Consider the following 25,397-nt stretch of genomic DNA (forward strand, 5'->3'; position numbering starts at 1 on the left):
TTGGTTGCTGTTGAGCACATCTTGAGAAAGTATAACTGCTCCATCGATTTTTCCTTGGATATAATCACAATGCAAGCACATTAGCAGGCTTATCATCAGTGGTGGTACCGAATGGATTAGGACCATCAGACTTTTTAGCTTCACAGTTAAGAGCAAACTGATTGTCAACTTGGGGCCCATAGCCATTCTAATAAATGTGGAATAGTATCTTATTGTGGTTTTTATTTGATTTACCACAATGGATAACACAGAAATGGAGAAATGGCTACTCAAGTTCTTTGCCCAATTTTCATGGATTTTCTTGTTGTAGTTGAATTGTGGGGGTTATTTATACATTATGGATGTTAAACTATTTACAGATATGTGTTAGGCTGTGTTGTCTAGAAAAATAAATCCAGTGGTACTCATGTAGGTAAAAGAAAGAGCTTTATATCAAGAAGTAATTATATATGACAAAGGCATCCCAGCTAAGTCCAATTCAAGTCCGTAAGTCTGATGCTAGCCCATAAGTCCTTGTTCAGACTCATGTCACACACCGATGTTGTTAGGTGCTGTGGTAGTTACATAATCTCATGACAACTTGATAAATAGAGTGAAGGGGTGGAGGCTAGCCTGTCAATCAGGTCACAGCCTGAGGATTCTGGAACTTCCTGTCTTCCTGGAGGTGGGACACAGTCTCTCTCTGCTTCACCTTCCTGTTGACAAACAACATGGAGCCATGCTGATGACATCCAGAGCCCTGGAAATGCATACACCAGCATTGGATCCAAAAGACTTTCATCCACCGGCCTGCGTTCTTCCTGCATTTGGCATCATTGCATGTGCTGCCTGAGTATGAAGAGGAATTTATAGACTAGTATCTGACATATGGCCTAATATGAGACTTCTGGCCTTGATCTGGAATGGGATGATACTTTTTCTCAGTATACATTTGCACTTTGTTATGTAGCTCTCTTTCTTATACACATATGAGTGTCTCTAGATTTGTTTCTGTAGTCATCCAGGTTAACACAGGTGTCGTTGTGTCAGCTCTCACCCATAGCAACCCTACACACAAGAGAATGAAACCCTGCATGGTCCTGTGCCATCCTCACAATTGTTCCTATGCTTGAGCCCATGGCTGCAGCCCCTGTGTCCGTCTATTTCATTGAGGGCTTTCCTCTTTTTCCCTGCTCCTCCACTGTACCAAACATGATGTCCTTCTTTGGGGACTGGTCTCTCCAGAAAACATGTCCAAAAAGTGTGTAAGATGAAGTTTTACCATCCTGGCCTGTAAGGGACTCTCTGGCCTTCCTCTTCAAACTACTACAGAGTGGTTTGTTCTCTGAGCAGTCCATGGTACTTTCAATATTCTTTTCCAGCATCACAATTCAAATGCATTCATTCTTTATTCACTGCCCAACTTTCATATGCATGTGATGCTATGGAGAATACCATGCTTGGGCCAGACACACCTTAGTCCTCAAAGTAACATCCTTGCTCTTTCATACTGTAACGAGGTCTTGTGCAGCAGATTGACCTAATGCTTATTTGATCTCTTGACTGTTGCTTCCATGAGCATTGACTGTGGATCCAAGCAAGACTAATGCTGGTGACACACAAAGGTGAACTGGGCAGCAGGAAGATCACAAGTTGAAGGGTGTAGAGTACTGTGAATCCAGTCAGTGGGAACATGGCAGGAGCAGGTGGGCCACATGGGGCCACTCCTCGAGTCAGGCAGAATTCCAGCAGACAGGAAGGTAGAGGACAGAGACAGAGATCATCTTTGTTCATCTTGTTCTTTCACAAAAGGCTTATGACATCAAGGAGGGGTCATCAGTCTGTGACTTGATTGGCAGGTTTGACTCCACCCCTAGCCAGGAGGATATAGTTGGCATATTCTTAACTACTACAAGATATATGACATTTAAATATTTTATTTTATTCTGTAAGTTTTCATTTTGTGATAATCTCCTTTGTCACAAAACTAAATAAATTAGAATGAAGCCTAATGTGTCTTTTTTGTTGTCCCTGTCTTTGATGACATGTAAGAATTTATTGTTGAATACAGTGGACACTGACTCTTGTTTTCTCCTAAGCGCTTTAAGATATAGTTGTATGAGCCCCAATAAAATGAGGTATAAAAAAAGATATTTCTGCTTATATTTATTCCATTGATTTGGTTTTGAGTTAATTTTTTTACATGGTGTATTTATTCAACTGCTTGATTTTACTCATAGAAATACAGTTTTTTTTAATTTAATCAGCATTTGTCATACATTTTTTTTTTAACATTTTATTAGGGGCTCATACAACTCTTATCACAATCCATACATATACATACATCAATTGTATAAAGCACATCTGTACATTCTTTGCCCTAATCACTCTCAAAGCATTTGCTTTCCACTTAAGCCCTTTGCATCAGGTCCTCTTTTCCCCCCTCCCTCCCCACTCCCCACTCCCTCATGAGCCCTTGATAATTTATAGATTTTTATTTTGTCATATCTTGCCCTATCCGGAGTCTCCCTTCCCCCCCTTCTCTGCCGTCCATCTCCCAGGGAGGAGGTCACATGTGGATCCTTGTAATCAGTAACCCATTCACCCTCCACTCTCCCAGCATCACGAAATACAGGTTTTTTTAACACCATTTTGGTAAAGAAATATTCTTTCCTCCATTAAATGAACTTGTCACCCTTATACAAAATCAGTTGTTTATAGATGTTTGGTATTATTTCTGGACTCTTGTCGATGCCTGTCCTTTTGCAATTCCATGCTGTTTTGATTATGGAGCTTTGTAGTACATTTGAGATCAAAAAGTAGGAGTCCTTCTACCTGATCCAAGCTATGATATTTTCCACTGCCTCCTATGAATATGAGAATTGGCATGGAACAAAGAAGACTGAAGAAGATTCTGTGCTGTTGTATTATTATGCTGTGAAGAGTGTTGAAAGAACCAAGGACTGCCAAAAGAACAAATAAATCTGTCTTGGAAAAAGTATAGTCTTAAGAATCCTTAGAGGCAAGGATGGTGAGACTTCATCTCACACATGGTAGACATGTAATCCTGCAACTGTTGTTGAATGATCTTCAGGAAGATTATACTTGCATGTGATATCAATGATATTGTTGTATAATTTGCACATTCTATTGGATCACCTTTCTTTGGAATGAGTACAAATATAGATCTCTTCTAGTCAGTTGGCCAAGGAACTGTCTTCCACATTTCCTTGTATAAATGAGTAATTGTTTCCAACGAATTATCAGCTTGTTGAAACATTTCAATTGGTATTCTATCAATTCCTGGACATCTGTTTTTGACTAATGTTATCAATGCAGTGTGAATTTTTTTCCGAGTGCCTTTGGTTCTGCCATGCCCTGGCAATGGCTGAGTGCCAGCTAGTTCTCTTGGCTAGAATAGCTCTGTATTCTTTCCATATTCTTTTGATGCTCCCTGCATCATTTAATATTTTGCCCATAGAATGCTTCAATATTGCAACTCGAGGTTAGAATTTTTTCTTGAGTTCTTTCGGTTTAAGATATACTGAGTAAGTTCTTCCAGCTCTAGGTCGTTGTACATTTCATTATAATACTTTATCTTCTCAACGTGCCCTTTGGAATTTTCTGTTCAGCTCTTCGACTTCATCATTTCTTCTATTTGTCTGAGCACGTGTCAGAGATTAAGAGCAAGTTTCAGAGTCTCTTCCGACTTTGATCATTGGTCTTTTCTTTCTTGTCTTTTTAATGATCTTTTGCTTTCTTCCTGTATAATGTCCTTAATGTTACTGCACAGCTCATTATGTCTTGTATGTATGAAGACCATAAGGTTAGTGGAACTGAAAACAAATACATGTGACAGAACCTAGTAAAATACGGATAAGTCAACACAGGTTAAAATATCACTGTTATATGTAGGGCTTCTGTCAGTTATAATGGATCTAATCTCAGTTCATATAAATTTATTTTTCAAAAGAGTAGAGCAATGAGCTTATCCTGAAAACAGCAGTCTGTTCATAACTTCCTAATTGTAAGTGGTGCTTCATGGCTCTACTGTAGCTTGCACAGAAAAGCATAGTTGGAACGTGAGTGGTCGGAACCTGCCTTCTAGATCTCATGAGCGGATTATTCAGTGAGACAAAGACACCTGTGTTTCCAAAGGAGACACCTAGATCATACATGATTGCTCACTGAACACATCACCCAGTATTTTAGGTTTGTTTTACTTTTGCTGTAGTTTTAGCTAACCAAAATGAAACAAACTGAATTGTTCTTCCATTTTAGAAAAGAATAAATTATTCTAATTCATGGTAACCAACGTGTTTCCAATAACTGCTTTTCTGGAAATAGATTTCCAGTTCCTTCTCCTGAGTCATATCTGAGTAAACTTGAAACTCTAACATGGTTATCAGCCCACCGCTTTAACCTTTTACACTAGGCAGTGAGTCCTTCACCTATAAAGTACACCTACTTCTCATATATTGACTATCTCGTTATCCGCCATTTTGAATTTACAACAGTTGTTAAAAATCTGTCTGACTATGCTGAATAGTCAGATGGCCATGTGGCAGACCTGGCACTGATGGCTGTTGAGCATCCTCTCCCTCACATAGAATCTACAGGCAGCCTCTAGAAAGCTGGGCTACACTGCCCAAGCCCTGTGTTTTTCCTGTTGGTGTGAATGCTTTATCCAGATGTCAAGGGGGACTGGCTTTCTCTGTGGCCATGGCCTCCTGGTGGATATGCAGGCAGCACAGAGCCTGAGGGTGCTTGTTCTTGGTTCCTCCCATCTTTGCAGTCTGAGACCCTACAGCTCATAATTACCGTAAGGTGGGAAGGGAGAAAGGAAGCATTGGAGAGGGTGGTTGGGAGAGATGTGTTCCAGTTGAATAACATCTAGTGTGTTGGACGGGCCTACAGTATTGCCTTGTTGGTAAGGGTACACAGCTAGGCTCCCAACAGCCTCACCTGAAACTCAGAGCCTCACATACTTGTCAGGCCTGGAGGGCAGAGCAGACTCCAAGATCATGAAAACAGGGCTTGCCGGAATGGGAGCAGATCCCTGAATGTGAGCAGCTCTGTTTCAGCCCAAGAAGAAGGGGAAGTGGTTAAGCCATGCAGAGTCTGGTCACATAGTCTAGCTTCATCTAGCTTTGCCTTTTCCAAGCTTCCATCTTTGCAGAGGAATAACCCACAATTAGACTTGCTACAGTGATGAACATATCAGTAAATCTTAGCTGTTCTTATTTCTATGTTCATATTTTCCAAATAAAGTAGGTAAACAGATGGTTTGAGAACAAAACAGAAAATCCTCCATTTTTGTATAATGCTGATTTTCACATAGGAACCTGGTCTTTGGAACCTCACCATGTTGATAAGTGGAGAGTGGGTGTGCTCCTTAAAAGTCACGTGGCTTGATAGACCCCTGGCATATCCAGCAAATACCCATGAGATTCTCTGTGCGGGCAGTGCGCACTGGACAGGGCTATGAAAGCATTTCATTTGCTTTTAGAGAGAAGGGAAGGACCATTCTCTCTGTGGATGAATAACTTTTGAGGGTTTTCCATTTATTGAGGGGAACCTTCTCACATATGAAGAAACAGTCCCTAATTCATGTAGGTAATTTTAGAGATACTTTAGAGTATGTTTCTAATGTTCTAGCTCAGAGTTTCCCAAACTTCGAGATACTGCCTCTGGTTGGTGCTGGAATGAGCCAGGGTGCTGCAAAAGCGAAGGCCTGCACTTCATCCTGGTGCATGAGCCATAGTGCAAGTGTGCTTTAATGTCACAGGGGCATCAAGTCTTTGTTTTCCCCTCAAAGGAGCGTGGTAGATCAAATAATGTGCCAACCTATGTCTGACTCCTATCTTCAGTTTAAAAAGAGGAAAAAACTCTGGAAATCTCAAGCTAGGACCTCTATCTTGAAAAGCCCACATCTAATGACAAGAAGCTGTTATACTGGGAAAGAATTTCCGTAAAATCTTCCAAAAAATGTAATGTGCTCATACTCCAAATATTTGTGTTAGTCTGAGTACTTTAGAGAAACAAATCCACAGAAACTCATATAAGAGAGAAGTTTATATAAAGGTTAAGTGCCCATCAAGAAAACATCCCAACCCAGTGCTGCCCAACCCACATTAACTCATATGTCCGACACCAATCCACAAAGTCCTCCCCCTCTCTCCATCTCACAAAACACACACTATGACACCGACTGCAGGAGGAAAGCTGAGTCAGTGAACGTATAAGCATCTCAGCACTGGCAGGGGTCTCCACAAGGAAGCTCCAGTAGCCAGGGCTGCAGCAGGGTAGATCTATGTGGCTTTTCCTTGGGGATGTCTTGCAGGAAGTGAGGCTTGCAAGCTGAAGCAGGGAATTGGCTAAGGCAGTAGCACCCTGGTCCGACCATCACAAAGCAAGAGACCCGAGAACTAGAAAGACAAAGCTCACTGAGCCATATATCCCTCCACCCTTCAATCAACCCCACGTGTGTTTATTTGCCAGTTTGGCACAATAAACTTTAACTAGCGCAGTATTTTTGGCCAAGAAGTAGATATTGTGATTTTGAATTCTTAAGCATTGTCTTCTACTGTAGATTACTGGAAGTGCTATAAGTGAAATAGAACTCAGAGACAAGTCGAACCTTGTCTATATGAGACATTCACTGATCAGTATGTCCGCATCTCTGTTTTTGGATACACCTAGAAAAACAAAGCTCACACAGACAATAGCTACAAATGCACTATGATCAAGAAATCCCAAATGGTCAATAATGTAGTGGGGTATTTTTCTTGTATGGCTTATAGAAATTTCCTTGAACAACTAAGATGGTTTTTCTCCTAATGTATGGTGTTAAGCAACTGCAGGTAAGTCTTACTTTCAAAAAGTGGAAAGCTCCAGGACCAGTTAAGAATTATTCTACTTTCACGTAAGTAAAACAAATGACTGATTTCCAAAAAAGCCATGGAGAAGACATGTCGATTCTAGCTCAGCATCCCTGTTGGTGGCTCCAGACTAGAATTTCAGCTGTTGCAGGAAAGTGAATTTCCTTTCAGCGGACCTGTGGTGTAGGGGTGGGAACCCCATTGCTAGACATGCCCGGGCAGCATAAGGAGGCGTGCCCTCCTCCAGAGGCCAGTGGGGCTGACCTTCTTAGTAGTCACAACTGGTACTCAGGTCAGCTAAGTGTCTCCTGAAGCGTTCTTGAGCGTGGAGACACAGCTGGTACTTGCACACTTGTCAGTAGCTATTTTGTTGTTAGTTACTATTCAGTCAGTTCCAACTCATAGCGACTCCATGTGCAGCAAAAGGAAACACTGCTGGGTCTGCACCCTTTTCACAGCTGTTCTGCGCTTGACTTTGCTGTTGAATCCTCAATCTTGTCGAGGACTTTCCTCTTGTTCCTTCACTTGACCAAGCGTGATGTCTTTCTCCAGGGACTGGTCTCTCCTGATAGTAAGTCAAGGTGTGTGAGACGGTGTCTTGCCATCTTCGCCTTCATAGAGACCTACATTTTACCCAAATATCGCAAACTGGCTGGCTAATAAGACAAATATTGCCAAGCAGTGATGGAGTCTTGGAATTCTACCTCAGAGTGTCCACTGTGTTGATTCCTTGGGAGGGCTCTGAGAAGGGATTTGTTCTGTTTCTCCCCTAGTTTCGGTTGACAGCTGGCTGCTTCATGGCTATCATCTCCATGTCTCTCCTCATGTTTATTTTTTGAATGTGATATTTATTTACTAACTTACTTATAAACATATAAGTTTTATTGGGATATAATTCAAATATCATACAATTCAATAGTTCAGTCATATCAAGCAGTGTTATTCAATCATAAATAAAATCCATTTTAGAACCTTTTATTTTCTCTTGTCCTTCTTGTTTTTAGCTCCACATTTTCCCCAACCTCCCCTTGCCATACCCCAAAGAACCATTAATCTAGTCACCGTCTCTACAGATTCACCCATTCTGGATGCCATGTATTGAAAAACATACAAAAATACAAAACAATGAGTTGGAAATTTTAACAAAAATAACAAAGTAAAGAAAAACCCCAGTTGGAACGAAAACAAAAAATATTAAAAACTAGAACAACTTCAAAATGTGCCAAACGGGAGAGCAAATGATAAGGTGTTAGATTTTAACCTGGTTATAACTGTCACAATCCACTTTCCAGTGCCTTCTATGTGTTTATTTCCTGGAGGGCAAGTAATACTTTTCTGAGGGGTTTTATTTTATCGACCAGACTTTGATATGTCTGGTCACACACAGCACCAGTTTTCTTGTCATTGATCAAAAATGTCATATGAATAAACCTTAATAAAAGTTTTATATGAGGATTAAAAGATTTACAGCACTTATAACCTCTGTGCTCACAGTTGTGTGACACAAACTATATCTCACAAATTTTACACATTTATTAATTCTGTCACCATGAATCTCAATACAGTATTTTTCACTATACAAACTGTTCGGTTATACTTACAGCAAAATCGGTGCTCATCAATAATAACCTGTTACTTCTTGATGCCAGCAAGATGAAGACAGAGAGGAAGCTCTGAGAATCTTCAGGAAAAAGCCACACCCACAGGGAGGCATCATCAGCCTGTGACCTGATTGGCAGGCTTAACTCCACCCCTTCCCTCTTAATACCCTCCAGTTGACATGAGATCATGTAACTACCATAGAAGCCTAGTCAGGTCTTTACCCACTGTTAATTCTTCCTGCAGCCCTCTGTTTTCATTTCTGATGTCTGCTGGAAATCCTGGCTGTTGCTTTGCTTGGTAGACAGGTCAGCACATGGTACGCAAATTCCCTGTTCTGTTCTTTTTATAACTCAGGAAGTGATTAGACTTGTACACATCCTATACTTGCAGAACTTTATTAACACCATAAAAGAAAACTCCTAGTTCCAAACAGGATGACAGTCACAGGTACAGGCACCAGAATAGGTATTTTAGTGAGGTACAATGCATTCTAAGGCACTAACAGTATTGTTGAAGTTGCATACTGTTTTAAATATACCCTCACCAATTCCGCTTCCAAGACAAATGAACTCAGTTTTTCTGTGCTTAAACCAGACTTCTGAAATCTTTTAGAAGTATGTTAGGTTCTATTTTTAAGAGTTTTATTGACACAATTCACACACCATCCACTGCTCGTTCAAGCATATTAAGAAGAGGTGTGCGATCACCACCCAGTCACTTCTGAACCTTTTCTTCATCCTCATACTCGTTGTTGTCAGCTCCCCATTTCCCTCAGCCTCGCCTGACATGCCCCTCAATAATTATTACCCCAGTTGCTGTCTGTAGATCTACCTACTCTGAATTTCAGATACATAACCTCATACAAAACCCCAACATGAAGCTAGAAAATAAACAAACCCAATAAGAATTACAAGACAAAAAAACCCAGAGAAAAAAATCAGTCAAAAAGAAAGAAAATATTAAAAACTGAAACAACTTTAAAATGGGTCAAAAGGGAGACCAAATGATACGGTGTTACATTTTAACTGAAGTACATTTGCTATGATCCACTTTACAGTGCTCTCTGCGTGATAGCAAGGAGATTCGCACACCTATTGTTAAAGGGGATTTGCTGGAGGGTTAATCCAGGTGATTACCCTGCAGGTGAATTTTGGGTTCCCCCTGTTATTCATAGCCTTCTAGAAACAGGTGTTCAGAATTTAAGTTCCTTTACCATTTCCTCCTTTGGATTTAGATTTTATGATTTATGATCCTTGAATCACACAAGCATGTGTGCTTTCTCCATTTGGATTATAGTTGCTGACTCACTTAGATGACTGCTTGTTTTAAGGCAAGGCTTTCAGACCCAGATGCTATACTTTCTGGTAGCCAGGACCATCTGGTTTCTTCCCCACACTTTGCTATAGCATTCAGTGATCTCTAATGGGGGGGGGGTATTACACACATTCCTCTAGTTCTTACATGCTTCACCCCCCACCTCACACCCACTATCATGACCGCAGTTCTACCTTGCAAATCCTGCTAGACCAGAGTACATGCATTGGGACAGATAAGAGGTCTTGACACATGGAATACAGGAGAGATAAACCCTTCAGGAACAATAGTGGGAGTAGTGATACCATGAGGGGAGGGGGAGGGGAGGGAGAGGTGGAAAGGAGGAACTGATCACAAGGTTGGATAGACACACACACACAAACACAAACACATACTAAGGAGGATGAATAATAGAAATGTGGGTGAAGGGAGACAGCAGATATTGCAAGATATGAAATAAAATTACAACATAATTGATCAAGAAAGGAGCTGATGCCAAGGGTTCAAGTATAAAAACAATGTTTTGAAAATGATGATGGTAACAAATGTACAAGTGTGCTTGATACAATTGAATTATGGCTTGTTATAAGATCTGTAAGAGCCCCCAATAAGATGAAAAAAAGTCTACAATACATAAAGACAGAACAACTTGCTCTTAGATTAGGGCTAGAATTAAGTGTGAGCTTAAAGTCCATTCATATATATATATGTCTCTAGCTCACTTTAGAGACAGCATTATTTTATGATAACATAAATCATCCCCTTGGGACATAAGGTAATTCTGTTGATCGTGTCATTTCTTAATGGCTAAAATGTTGGTTTAACTGCTCTTTAAAGTCAAGGAGCTCACAGTCAGAATTTTATCGTTCTATTAGGTTGATAGAAGACCAACTCATAGCCAACATTCTCCCTGGATATTCAAGAGTGACCGGTCAGTCGAGAAGAATAACTTTGGCAATGGAGATTGGTCCTTAGATGCTGCCCCCCTAAAAAAAAAAGCTGACCATGGGATTGCTTGCTCTGAAAATGAACAAACAAGATAACTTGAGATGGTTTTGTTAGGAATAATTGATGCAAGTTTATTTTCTTTACCTGTTAAAAAGCTTTTCACAAGTACCAACCAATTCTGTCAAAACGGAGACCAATGACAACATCACCATCTTTACCAGGATCTTGGATGGGCTCTTGGACGGCTACGACAGCCGACTGCGGCCTGGCCTTGGAGGTGAGTGGGCTCCTCTGCTCGAGGAGGGCGGTGCTTCCCCAAAGAGGAAACTCTCGTGTCAAGTTGTTTGTTGCGATGCAAGGAATTAAGTCTGTTTACGTTCCTAAAAATAGTTTCCCTGTGAGAATTTGGAGTTGATAACTGTTTTACCCAAGGGAGGGATTGCGCATCCTTTATTACTGTTTTCCAAATGCAAGAAGCTATAAGCAGGGTCTTTCTAACATATCACTTGCACATTCTCAATTTCTCAGAGAATCGTAACTTCCAATTTGTTTCATTTATTTACTTATTTAATGTCTAATAATGATGAACATTTATTAAGCACTAAGAGTACACAGTCCTTGTTGCTACATAAAAACATAATTATTGTTATCGTACCCCTACCATTAATCTTACCATCTAAAATGAAATAGCTCAAATGGCTATTTTGGCAAATGGTTGAGGCAAGGTAACATATTTTTCTGGTGAATTGCTAGTAGGGCTTTGTGTGTGATCCAAAGAATGTATCCGGAAATTTCCCCAATTGTATTAGATAGGCTTGCTAAAAGAATGAGCATTTAGAAATTAGGTTTAAAAATTTTAATTATTTCAAATGGTTGTAGAGGTCTTCAGATAAAGAGATGCTCACTGAGCTTTCCAGCAGCAAAAGTGAAAGAGTATCCTGAATAAACCACGTTTGTTTCTTTCCCATGAATAACTTTTCAACTTCATCATTCTTTTCCATGTGTAAGGACTCCTTATCTTGGAAAAAGTTTTGTATCTCAAAAAGCTACCCTAAGTAGTCTGGGACTCAATAAGTCCACCTTCCATGAAATATTAATTCATATGTTGACAAAGGACTAAATAGAAACAGTGGTTGGCTTCCTGGCTACAGATGCCTGACTGTGTGATATTTTTAAGTAAAGCAATTGAGTACAGTCCATGTATTATCAAAGAGATTAAGAATACAAGTATAGGCAAAGGTTTACTTTCCTGAATTGTATTTCTTGTGTAGGGCAGAATTTAGCATCAAGAACCCATTCTATCCTATTTTGCCTATATCCATCATATAAAACTTAATAAATACTTCCAATGTTTTCACTGTTGATTATGTATTAGCTGAAATAATTTGATTCTTACTGTTAAATTCAAATACTATTCTAAACTACTGAGCATGTACAGTCTTAAAATTCACAATCATTTATGTTGTCTTTGAATTCTAAAACATGCTTTGGTTCATTTAAACAGGAAACTCCAACCAATTCTTTGGCCTTAAGAGAGCTAATAGAACCTGGGTTAAGAAATGGTATATAGTCAAGTTTATATGCTTTTATCTGAATGAGTCCTTTTCAGAAATTGTTAAATGAACGTGAAGTTTTACATCATAGTATATTATATGCTTAATTCTTCACTGGGGTCATAATCATAATCATAGTATTTACTTTGGTTATACAAATGTTGATGAAATAAAATACTAGTGGTATGCACTTCAGGACACACTTTTTGAACTTGATTTTGTAGCTGAGTACTGGATTCAGTTTTCAGGAAAATAATGCCCTTGTCTATGGAAAACTTGACTGTACTATAGTGGAACTTACTCTGTTCAGTAAGTAAGGACCCTCGGTTACGTATAATTAACTTAAGAAGAAATTTAACTCTTATCTTTATTTGCATTTTTAGTGATGAGATTCAATTATAGTATGAATTACCCTTTATATGTTTTTGACAGGAAAAGCTAAGTAGGCTTCTTGACATCACCTTTCATCATCATTTTCATTATGTTCCCAAATCTACTCTCCAGCAGTGTGATTTGTTGCGTACATTATAGTAACTCTCAACACTACCAAGATGCTGGGAGAGGAATATCCTCTATTAATTCCACACTCTTTCATCCAGCTGCATGAGTGTGTGTCCTCCATGAGCTGGATACTGAGAATCCTAGAGGAGCAAATGAGCTAATATGGGGTGACAGGTATGGCAAGAAATTATCATTGTATAAACACATACATCTAGTCAGACATGTATCATAGAAATACAATTGCAACACTCCCAGGATATTGTGCACAATATTGAGGAGCCATTTGGGGTAGTTTGTGTGGGCACTTGTGCTAGTTATTCTGAACATGGAACTTAAGTAGAGCTGTAAGGTTTCCTATGGCCCTGGGAATACACACATTTTTACCTGATAGTATTAACATATTTTTACTTTGTAATTTTCCTACAATTTTAATTAATGCAAAATAAAATAAAATATGTAAGATGAAGTAGATTTTCCTTCCTTAACCACTTCTGCCTCTATGCCCAAGGTCAGCCAGTACTTTCTTGCACATCTTTACCTGCATTTCCAATTGTACATATCTTTGGAGTCTTTCTTCCGTCACCCTCCTTAATTATCCATTTTCAAAATACTCATTTCTGGGCAGGCAGAGGCACACCCTGTGAGGCTTCTAATACTGTTCTAAGTTTATAGGACAAGAAACTTAGACACTGGTGTTTATGAAAATTTCTCAGTCACATACCAGGGCCCAATCCATATTTATTTCTAGCCAACTCCTGCAAGATGCAGAAGTGTAATGATGGTCAGACAACTTCTTTATGATATGGGGATTTTATTTCATGCTATGGTGTAGAGCCATTGGTTTAGGTTGGCATTTATCAGATTGTACAGGTTTACCAAGGTATTACAGATGCGCCTTGGATGTGAGCATATGAGAATGAGAAAATCCACGCCTGCTCTGTTCCTGGTGTACTCTGTGATCAGCCAGCACTCTGTATCTGTGTTTCAGAGCGAATTACTCAGGTGAGGACGGACATCTACGTCACCAGCTTCGGCCCTGTGTCTGACACAGAGATGGTAGGTATCGGGCTGGTCCCATGCCATAACCCTCCACCAAGGAACTCTTACACTCAGCATAACCAGTGCCTCCCTTTGCATTAGGAATATACCATAGATGTGTTTTTCCGACAAAGCTGGAAAGATGAAAGACTTCAATTCAAAGGGCCAATGCAGCGCCTCCCTCTTAACAACCTTCTTGCAAGCAAAATCTGGACCCCGGATACTTTCTTTCACAATGGGAAGAAGTCCATTGCGCACAACATGACCACGCCCAACAAGCTGCTGCGGCTAGAGGATGACGGCACACTGCTCTACACCATGCGGTAATTCGAAGGGGAGGGGATCTAAGACCGGGCAGGGTCCAGTGACCTGAGCCCATGGACACTCAGTGGACACGCAGGGATATTGAGCCAGGCAGGAAAATCTCATCTGTTTTACCTAGGCCGGATTGGATTTGGGGATTCCTTAGTGGGGTTGGGTACAAATGGTAGCATATTTGTGGATGGTAGTATCGTTTTGGCTTTTGACCTGCTTTTGCTATTGGGGGTTTTTCTCTGGGCTACAATCGGGGATCTGTAGCTTTTATTTATAGTTGTTTAGTTCAAGATCAAGAACATCTTCGGAGTTGAATCCTTGCTAATACAATATATGGACATTTTATTTTAGAATTTTTTTTTTAGGAGAAATCCTAAAAGTTGCATTCTGGAATGTTTTGAAAATTTACAAGCCTACTTATCACATGCTTTAATAATATTTCATTGCTGAGGTTAACTTTTGATATCTTTACTTTAAATGATCATCAATCATCTTTTATTCTGAATTAATTATTTCCTCTGAGTGAATCATTGCATTGACTGGTGGAAATATATCTTCCACAGTTTTTTGAAGTTTCTATGACCCTACAGAGGTCATAAAATATTAAAATCTGAACAAACAAAAAATATAATATTAAATAAAATATTAACATCTGAACAAACAAAAATGCAATACAATAATGGCAAGTATCTATACATACTTAATGTATATATGTTAAGCTGATATTATTGGAATTTGCCCCCTTATTTTAAAATTCTTTACAAAATAGTTATTCTGAAAATAAACTATGTTGAAAAGAAGGAATGTTAGTGGAAAATAATGTTGAGACTGTCATCTTTGGAAGCCATGTCTGAACACTTGGTAAATGTTCCAAACATGTGACAAAGGAGGGGACTCTACTTCTAACAGCCTGGTGTACAACGTGGACGAGTGGTCCTGTGGCATATCAATGCACTGGGCTTATGCATTTATATGCACTTTGCCTGTGGATGGAGACATGAGCAGGGAGTCCCGGGTTCCTTGGGCAGTGTCCTTCTAATGTGGAAACAGAGTGGAATGGCAGGAATAGTCGAGGGGTTGAAAGGAAGCCCTTGTTAATTGCCATTTACTGAATTATGACTCAGGGCGACCCTGTCTGTGCAGAGAAGAACTACATGGTATTGTTTTCAAGACTGACATTTTTCAAGAAGTTCAGAAGGCCTGTCTTCCAAAGTGCCTCTTGTTGGGTTCTACTGTCAAATTTAGGCTAGTAGTTGAGCACGTAAGCATTTATACTACCAAAGGGTAGCTAGAGATGTGAATAAAATGTTCAGTTTGTGGGCAAAGATCAGAGTAGAGACAGGGCTCTTAGTCCCAAAATTGTATCAGAGAACTGCACGGGGTTAGTAGTAATAATCAAATGCTGTTATGATAAGGAAACCTGGGAGCCTATCTTGTGACTATTTTTGTTCATAGATTAAAATTATCTCCTGTTTCCATCACGTTATTCTCCTTGAATAGCACCTGGTCCCTAGTCCTATGAAACTTAGTTCCAAAGTCTTAATATATATCCTAAAACATAAAGCTCCCCTTTTCGAGGATAATGGTATGTTCTCTATCACCTGATACATTAATGTTTAAATTGTGAGTGTGGCCTGTTGTTTTACACTGAGAGAGACAGGTCAGACGTCTCTGAGGCTCTGTACCAGGCACCTTCACCAGCAGCCCTGCTGGCTTGGTGACACTCTCACCGTTAATGAAAACAGTGCAATTGGAGGCATGAGGAAAATGTCAGATCCCACCGCTAGGAAGAAGAGCGACAGCAACTTGAGCTTGGAGTGAGCATGTTTAGTCCATCACCACATTTGCAAATGTAAGGGAGATAGTACTACTAGACTTTAAAAGCAGCCATTGGATTACAAACAAGTTAGGTTCCTGTCCGTTGAATTTGCATTTCAGTTGGAACAATCAAGTGTGTTTGTCCTCTTGTTGGTAGGTGCCCTTGAACTGGACACCAGAATGAAACACTGCCTGATCCTGTATAATTCTCACACTTGTTATCCTTAAGTTCATTGTTGCAGTCACAGCATCTGTTTATCTCATTGAGGGCCTTCTTCTTTCTCGCCGATGCTGTTTACCGAACACAGTTCCTTGTTCCAGGGACTGGTCTTTCTTGGCGACGTGTCCAATTCTGTGAGCAAAATCTTGCCATGCTCACTTCTAAGGAACATGATGGCTGTATTTCTTCCAAAACAGATCTGTTCGCTCTTCTGGCAGTCCATGATACTGTCAATCTATATATTTTTGCTAACACTACAATTCAAATGTATCCATTCCTCTTCTGTCCTCCCTATTCAATGTCCAACTTTCACATCCATATGAAGCCATAGAAAATACCATGGTTTGGGCCCAGTGTACCTTAGTTCTCAAAGCAATATCTTTGCTTTTCAAAGCTTAAGAGGTCTTGTGCTTTACCCAAAGTGATATATCCTTTGAGCTCTTGACTGCCAATGCTATGAGAATTGATTGTGGATCCAAGCAAGACAGCATCATTGACAACTTCAACTCCTTCTCCATTATCACAATTTTACCTTTTGATCTGGTGGTGAGGATTTTGGTCTTCTTTACATTGTATTGTAATCAATACTGAAGGCGTCAATCCTGGATTTCTATTAGCAAAATTCCTTGGCTGAATTATTTCCCTTGTTACATGTTGTTTTCTGAATCCAGTTCTGAGTCTCTGGCAGCTCCCTCTCAGTGTAGGTACAACAATTGTTGGATGATCTTTTTAAGCACAATTTTACATGCATTTGATATCAATAATATTTTTCTATAGTTTGAGCATTCTGATGGCTCACCTTTCTTTGGAATGGGTACAAATAGGAATCTCTTCCAGTTGCAAGGTAGTCGAGAGGCGCCAGAGACCAAATCAGTCGAATTAGAGTAAACAGGCTTTTTGGGGGACAAAAACCCAGCCTGGGCGAAGTCCTATGGTCCACACTGTCCAGGCCGAGGGAGTCACGCCCCAGGCTACAGGAGTGGTGTTTATATTGCTGGGAAACATGCGATTGGGCTGCCTTGAGTCCATATAAGGTAAAGTAGTCAGGGTTTGGGAGATATAGGTATGTCTGGGTTTTTGGAATGTAAGATGTATTCCTGCCGGGTGCAGAGCGGCAGGCCGAGAACAAAGTGGACACTGAGCCAAACGGGCCATGCCGGGTGTAGGCACTGAGCCAAATGGGCCATGCCAGGTGAAGAGCGGTGGGTACAGAATAAAGCAGTCCATTAGCCAGCTCTGGTCAGCTCCACAGGTGTGTATGTGGGAGATTCAAGGTCACTTGCTGCTAGAAGCCTGCTTGGTATACACCAGTCAATTGGCCAAGTAGCTGTCTTCCAAATGTCCTGGAATAGACCATTGAGGGCTGCCAGTGCTTCATCAGGTTTGAAAACATTTCCATTGGTATTTCTTCAATTCCAGGAGCCTCCATGACAGTGAATTATTTCCGTCTTTTGATGCTTCCTGCATCATTCAATTTTACAACTCAAGGCTTGAACTTTTTCTTGAGTTCTATTGGTTTAAGATATGCTGAGCGTGTTCTTCGTTTTTGGTCTATAACTCTATCTTTGTACATTTCATTGCACTTTTTTACTTTGTCTTCTTGAGCTGCCCTTTGAAATTTTCTATTCAGCTTGTTGAGATCATAATTTCTTGTATTTTCCTTACCTGCTCTATAATTAAGAACAAGTTTCAGAGTTTCTCCTGACATCCACTTTGATCCTTTCTCTCTTTCCTGTCATGTTAATGACCTTTTGCTTTCTTCATGAATGATCTTCTTCATGTCCTCCCAAAGCTCCTCAGACTTTCTGTCATTAATAGTCAATGCATCAAATTTGTTCTTGAGTTCTCAAAATTCAGGTGAAATAGACTCAATTTTGCTCATATGAACCTGTTTTGATTTTCTTCAGCTTTGAGCTGAAATTGCGTAGGACCAATTGCTGCTCTGTTCCAGTCAGCCCTTAGCCTGATTTTAGCTCCTGATATTGAGTTACTTCATCATCTCTTCCCAAGCATGCAGCCATTTTGGTTTCTGTGTATTCCACCTGGAAAAGTCCATGTGTATAGTCCCCATCCGTGCTTTTGAAAAAAAAAGCATTTTCTGTGAACGTTATTGGTGCTGCAAAATTCTATCATCTGCTCTCTAGCTTTGTTTCTATCACCAAGACCATGTTTTCCAATGACTCCTCATCCTTTTTATTTTTACCTTTTGCATTCCAGTCACCCATAACTACCTAGATTGTATGCTTAATCAGTTTTAGCCTGAAGATGTTGATAGAATTCTTCAATTTCTTCATCACTAGCTTTCCTGGTTGGCACATGAATTTGACTAAAAATTGTACTGGTTGAAATCCTATTAGAGACAGCATTGTATGTTAAGATAGATCTGTAGCCATCCATTCCTCTCAATTGTTTTATTCCCCAGATAGCAAACCAAATAATTTTCTGTTTCTAAATAGCCAATAACAAGTTTATTTCAGCAAACACAGGCCTGGGATATCGATCTTTATGCATCCCATTTTCATTTTTGAGGACTTCCTCTTTACTTGATTCATCCTTCATACACTCTAATTTCTGATGACTAGATTTTTGCAGTTCTTTCGTGTTACCTTGAATTGTGCCCTGTCAGCAAATGAAGATCTGACGGCCTCACTCCCACAGGACTTGCTTCTTGAATCTCTATGGTTGGCTCGGCTTTGAGAATGCAGCTCACCATCAATCACATTTTGCTGCTTTCCGGCCCAAGGGGCCTATCCTCAGGCACCGTCTCTGACAATGTTCTCTTTTCCTTCATTAAGCCTTCAGTTTCTGCCAATATTTCCATGCTGTGCATAAGGTTTTCATCAGCTACTTCCTCTGAAATGGATAGCCAATTCTTTCTTCTCAGTCTATTCTTAGTTTAGAAATTCTGCTGAAATTGTTTCACTTTGGATGATACTGCTGGAATTTGAAACACCAGTGATATAACTGCCAGCATCACATGCAAACCACCCCAGGATGACAAACAGATAAACAAATTGAATTGTATATGTTAATTGTAACTCAATTTTAAAAAATGAATGCTATTGAAGGAAGAAATCCAAGCTGCCTTGAAGGCATTAGTAAAAAGCAAGGCTCCAGGAATCGACACAAAAGCAATGACTACATGTCAACACGCTAATGGATCACTGGTAGTAAACACCAGTCTGCGCCAAGAACTCTGGAAGACCTGTACTCGGTGGATCGTATTAGTGCTGTCACAGCTTTGCCCCCTCTAACATCAGTCGACTCAAAGGAAATGTAGTAATTATTAAACCATATCATACACAAGAAAAGTTCTGTGAACGGTAACTCAAAAAGCCTAAGCAGCTGTACATTGAGAGTGAGTTACTAGAGCTTCAAGTTGAATTCAGTAGATGTTATGGAACAAGGGGTGCCATTGCTGATTTCAAATACATCTTTGTCAAAAGCAGAGAAGAAGAAGAAAAATCAGAAGAAATGCCTTTTTATGTTTTACTGACTATAAAAGACATTTAACTTGATTGTAACAAATTATGGATGCGGTTATGAAGAATGGGGGTTTCTCCCAGGGCGGCTATATTCAGCAAAAGATAGCGTTGTTTGGACAGCGCAAGGTAACACTGAGTGGCATCCAAACTGAAAAGCTGTTCATCGGTTGTATCCTTTTACCGCATTTATTCAATTTGCATGCTCAGCAAATAATCTAAGACGCTGGACAGTGTGCAGAAGAGTCGGCGACAGAATTAGAGGAAGACTCATTAACAAAGTGTGGTATAGAGATGACATAACCCTGCTTGTGAAAGCCACGAAGGTTAGAAGCATTTACTGATGAAAAGCAAACACTACAAACCTCAATATGATTACAACTCAGTGGAAAGTAAACACAAATCCCCACACCTGGACCAATAAACAGCATCATGATAAACGAAGGAAAGGAGGCAATGTGGAACATTTCATTTATTTTATTTTTAAAACTTTTTTGTGAATTCGGTGAGATTTTACAGAGCAGATCATCAGTTTTCCATTCGATAATTCATACGCATTTGTTTCAACTCATTCCTGGCAAGCTCTTCTGTGTCACTTAACATTTTCCTTGTGTTTCCTGTTGTCATTCCTTCTTTTTTCTTAATCCTCTGGACTTTGACCTTAGGTAAATTCTGCCCTTTTTAATTTTAATTGTTTGATTATTCTAACATAGGGGTCACTACCCGAAGGGAGATTATGGTCTATAGTATTGGGGGTGCCACGTCTTTATCTGCATAGTGTGATTTGGAGCTTTGTTCCACATTATCTCTCAAACACTTTACAGGATCTTCTAATTTGATTATTTTCAGAGCAGTTTGTACTTGTAGCTGAGCACCATGTGGTTTTCCTGGTTTCAGGTTGTGGAAACGGATGTTTTGCTGCGTATCTGTGCATTGAATGAATTGTTTTCATGTGTCTTTTGATTTCCATTACTCTTTTTTTCCTCTGATCAGGTAGAGACCAATAGTTGCCATTCTCCAAAGTAGAATGTACAACATTGTCTTTGTGGACTCTGTTATGCCAACTGCCCTTGGTGTCCCTCAAGATCATGGTCCTTAGGCCCCAATTCCAGCTCCTTACTCCTTTGAGATGTTTGGTCATGGCTAAAAAGTTTTCACAACTTTACTCTGGTGACACACATTAGGCTGCCAATTGCAAGGTCAACGGTTCTACCCTATAGGCTGCTCTTAGGGCAAAAAAAAAAAAAGAGACTTTGTTCCCATAACAATTTTCAGCCTTGGAAACCATAGAGGATGTTCTGCTTTGTCTTATAGCGTCACTATGAATTGTAATCAACTTAATGGCAGTATTTTGTTTGGTCTCCTGTGTGCTCCATCCCATTCATGGATATATTTGGCACAAAGGTGAATCCTTTGTCACATCTCTATATATCTGTAGGTATACTGACACTCTCCCTGTTCACATCTCTTCATCCTCAGTGTTTATCAACCCACTTACTCATAAAAACACTCATTGCCATGGAGTGGACACCAGCTCAAATCAATCACTACAATTGCAAGATTGTGTAGATGATACTATATGCCTCTGTTGCTTCAAGAGTCTCATTTTCATTGGATATGAAATGGGTGCTTATGAGAGCAGCAGTCAGAAAAATCACATGACATATTGCCTTGGTGTGGTCTGCTGAAAAAGGCCTCTTTTAAGTTAACTACCAAAGATAACACTTTGAGGATTAAAGTGGTCCTGACGCACGCCATGGTGTTTTACATCATCTCGTATACAAGTGACAATGAATAAGGAAGACAGGGGAATAATTGATACATTTGAATTATGGTGTTGGTGAAGGATACTGAAAATACCATACACTGCCAGAAGGACAAACAACTGTATCTAGGAGGAAGTATAGGCAAAATGCAACATAGAAATGAGGATGGTAAAACTTCATGTCCACACATGTCTCATACTTTGGACATGTTATCAGGAGAGACAAGTCCCTTTGAGAGAAATTCATGTATGATAAAACAGAGGGCTAGAAAAAGAGGAAGACCTTGAAAGATGGATTGGTAGAGTAGCTACTACGAACTCAAGCATACCAAAAGACTTGAGGACCTTGTCAAACCGGGCAGGGTTTCATTCTGTGTCCATGGAGTAGCTATGAACTGGAGCTGACATTACCTAGAAACAAGAACAATATGTCTGTGTAGAGTAAGATAAGAACAAACAGTTGGGAATGTTGGCAGTTTCACCATTGTGAGGGCTGGAGTCTGCTGAGCTACATCCAATGCTAGACAAGCAGTGTATTGAATAACACTCTCCACTGGATCTGTTCTGCACAATATATCCACCTGAATGGTTTTTAGTTTGAATAAAAGGCATATTTTTATTTATGTTCCATTTAGATTGTCATGATTAGCAAATATACTACTTTGCATTGAAAAACATAAGCTAAAGCCAAAAAGCATATGGAATTGAATTATAGGAAAAAGTAGAAGTCTGATTCTGTAATTTAGAAGTATCGAGCCTTTTGCCATTTCAATTTAACTTTGTCTAAAAACAAACGGATTGCCCTCAAGTCAATTTCAGATCATAGTAACTATGCCAGGTTTCTAAGACTGTAAATCTTTACTTCAGCAGATAGTTTCGTTTTTCGCCCATGAAGTAGGTAGTGATTTTAAACCACGAATCTTACTGTTAGCAGCCCAACATTTAATCTATAGGCCAACAGGCCTAAACATCTCTAAACTTAAAAGTTTTAGTGTTTTTTCTTTGATTGTAGTATTTCTGAAGGGTCTAATGTGGTATCGCACATGTTTCTTGAATGACCACTGGGGGGCAACATTGTCCCATTTTTTCATAGCAACATAGATGGCAACAGCCACTAAATGAATGATTTATTGAAGAATTGATAGGTGATTGAAAGGTAGGTAAGTAGAAAGAAAGTACCTCATTTATCAACTATCTCGTGATCTGATGTTACACTTTATGACAACTTTGAAAATAATTCTCAGATGGTGCCTCCAATAGTCTGGGCCCTACCTGGGGACATGACAGCCCAGGTCACCCTAAACAATATACTGAAACCTCTTCCATAAGCAGACAACATATTGGAATGGTGGCCAACCATCTGAAGAATCACAGTTTGCTTGTTTATGTAATCTATGTCTGGCATTTCAGGGTTTGAGGAAGAGGGAGGTCATAAGAGGTCTGAAAGTATGTGGGAGACCTGTGGAGAGAGAGGGAAGGAGGCATGGGGTAAGGGGGTTACATGAGACTTTAGGGTTGGTATGGGTGGAGAAAAAGTGGTGTCATTGCCAATGGTAGGGAATGGGAAGGTACAGACAACAGGCAACAGCTGACCACCCTTCCCACACACTCCAGAGCAGTAGGAGGGCATGTTGGGAGAGGGAAGCTCACCATACCATGTAAACTTTGATAGTCATTGGGACTCTACTGATAAGTGGTTAGTGATAGGGTGGAGGTAGGGGATGGCGCACTAGTACCAACAATTTCACCTTACAATTTAATCTTTGGGACCTAACCATGCCAATAAGAGGAATATCTGGTAGGGCTTAAAAATTCATAGAATTTCTCTATACTACTGGCTAAATTAATTATTCTATCATTTGAATGACTTTGTGCCCTGTGGGGATGATTTATAGCAGTGGTTCTCAACCTTTCTAATGCCATGACCCTTTAATACAGTTCATCATGTTGTGGTGCCCCAAAATCATAAAATTATCTTTGTTGCTATTTCATCACTGTAATTTTGTTACTGTCATGAATTGGGTGACCCGTGTAAAAGGGTCATTCGACCCCCCAAAGGGGTCATGACCCACAAGTTGAGAACCATTGATATTCTCCAATAAAATGATAGTGATGTCTCTAAAGAGAACTAGGAACATAAATACACCCAAAGTAAATTAATGGACTTTGAGCTCACACTTAATTGTAGCCCTAATCTAAGAACAATTAGTTCTGTTGAAGTGTCTCTACCCACTGTGGCCCTAATCAATACCTGCCTTCATGAAGTGATCTATACTATAGCAATGTATGGTGATGAAATCAGATGTTGCCTGCCTATCAGAAATAATCATCTCTGGAGTTTTAAAGATACGTTATAAAACAAGCAGCCATCTAACTGAGACGTCAGCTAAGTTCACATGGAGGAAGCACACCAGTCTTGTGATCACATGATTGTAAATAATACAATCTGAGAATGGAAGAGGAAAGGGTATTAGAACTTAAATTGTGAACACCTGGTTTGCGGAAGGTTATAGAAGACAGTGGAAGTCAAGATCCATTTGTTAGGTCCCTACATGGGTTAAGCTCCCCGTGAATCCCCTATGACATTGGACAGAGATGTGACTCGCTTTAATATCAGGGTGCAGTGTAAAGTAGATTGTGGTAGAGGTAGTTAGGTTAAAATGTAACACCCTTTCATTTCATCTCCCTGTTGACCAACTTTAAATTTGTTTCAGTTTTTAATGCTTTCTGCTTTGTTCTCTTGAGGTATTTTTCCCTCTGGTTTGTCATTGTTGTTGGCATTTGGGTGTGTGTTTCTATATAGGAAATCCAAGATAGGTCAATCTGTAGAGACAGTAACTGGGTTAATAATTAATTAGGAGCATGGCAGGTGAGGTTGGGGGTAAATGGGAAGCTAACAAAAATGTGTATGAAAAAGAACAAAATCTTCTAAAATTAATTATGGGATTGATAGCACAATTCTTCTTAATTTGATCAACCTATTGAATTATATGATATGTGAAACATATGTCAATAAAACTTTTTTAATTGATAGAATTCTATTACATTTCAATTAGTTTCCATGAAGTTTTTGAAATAGCTTCTCATATAATAGATATTGTGTGTATTTGAATATTTATACACATATATTTTCATACATACCAGTGTCTAGTTAAAAACTTATTTCATGACAATGGCCGATATGTTGGTAAAGATTGAAATTCTAAGGGAACATTTATTTTATATCAGAAAGGAAAATTTGATTCAAAATTTGAATAAAAAAGAGAGAAAACCACAAAGCATAGGATAGTTATGATAAGACCAAGACCAAAGAAAACTAGTATTCATATTTCAGTATATATGAAGGGAGTTCAAAGAGATCACAGAGAATTTCCGTTACTTTTACTTCCATTCTGGAAGAAACCAATTTTGAACTCTTCAACACACAGAGAAGACCATTATCCTTCTCAAATGGGGCATCTCGGCAAAGGTTTTTCTCAGGCCATGACCATATAGAAACTACTGCACACTCTTATACCAGGGAAAAAGAAGCAATGCCTTGCCCATGCGCGTGTCCTGACTTCCTTCTCCAGCTGCCCGCCCAGGTTGTGTGTGGCCTGTGTGGAAATAAGCCACCTGGAAATCAAGGGCCCCTTTTGAATGAGGTCGGAGTCATCCCTATTGACCTGCTGTAACTGTGCAGGCAGAGCAGCCAGGCTAAGGAATTTAAAGGGAATTCCCCGGCAGCTGCTGCTGGGGGCTCAGTTTAGGTCCTAGCCCTTCTTCACACAGACCCACATGTTGGTGCATGTCTGAAGTGAAATAACCACTTTACTTTGTCTGCTGATATGTTTTTCAAAAAATTCTGTGGCTTTCACTATGACTGAGATGCTTCGGAAATGTAAATTCATCTAATCTGTATAAAATCCTGAGTATGATCCTTTTCTCAGCAAATGTCCCTTTCATATACAAGGCAGTGGACGAAGGTAAACACTAATCCAC

At 39.7% G+C, this 25,397-nt stretch overlaps 1 protein-coding gene across 1 annotated transcript in view; it reads left to right on the forward strand.

The window, feature by feature from the left end:
* The window catches only part of GABRA5 (gamma-aminobutyric acid type A receptor subunit alpha5), a 138,256-nt gene that overhangs the window by 10,888 nt on the left and 101,971 nt on the right, over positions 1–25,397 (forward strand). The window contains exons 2-4 of the mRNA XM_075535613.1: positions 10,880–11,001; positions 13,767–13,834; positions 13,919–14,139. Of these exons, the coding sequence (XP_075391728.1) occupies positions 10,880–11,001; positions 13,767–13,834; positions 13,919–14,139 (411 nt within the window). The remainder of the gene's footprint in view (positions 1–10,879; positions 11,002–13,766; positions 13,835–13,918; positions 14,140–25,397) is intronic.

The sequence above is a fragment of the Tenrec ecaudatus genome, chromosome 17, assembly GCF_050624435.1.
Source record: "Tenrec ecaudatus isolate mTenEca1 chromosome 17, mTenEca1.hap1, whole genome shotgun sequence".
Taxonomy (NCBI): Eukaryota; Metazoa; Chordata; class Mammalia; order Afrosoricida; family Tenrecidae; genus Tenrec; species Tenrec ecaudatus.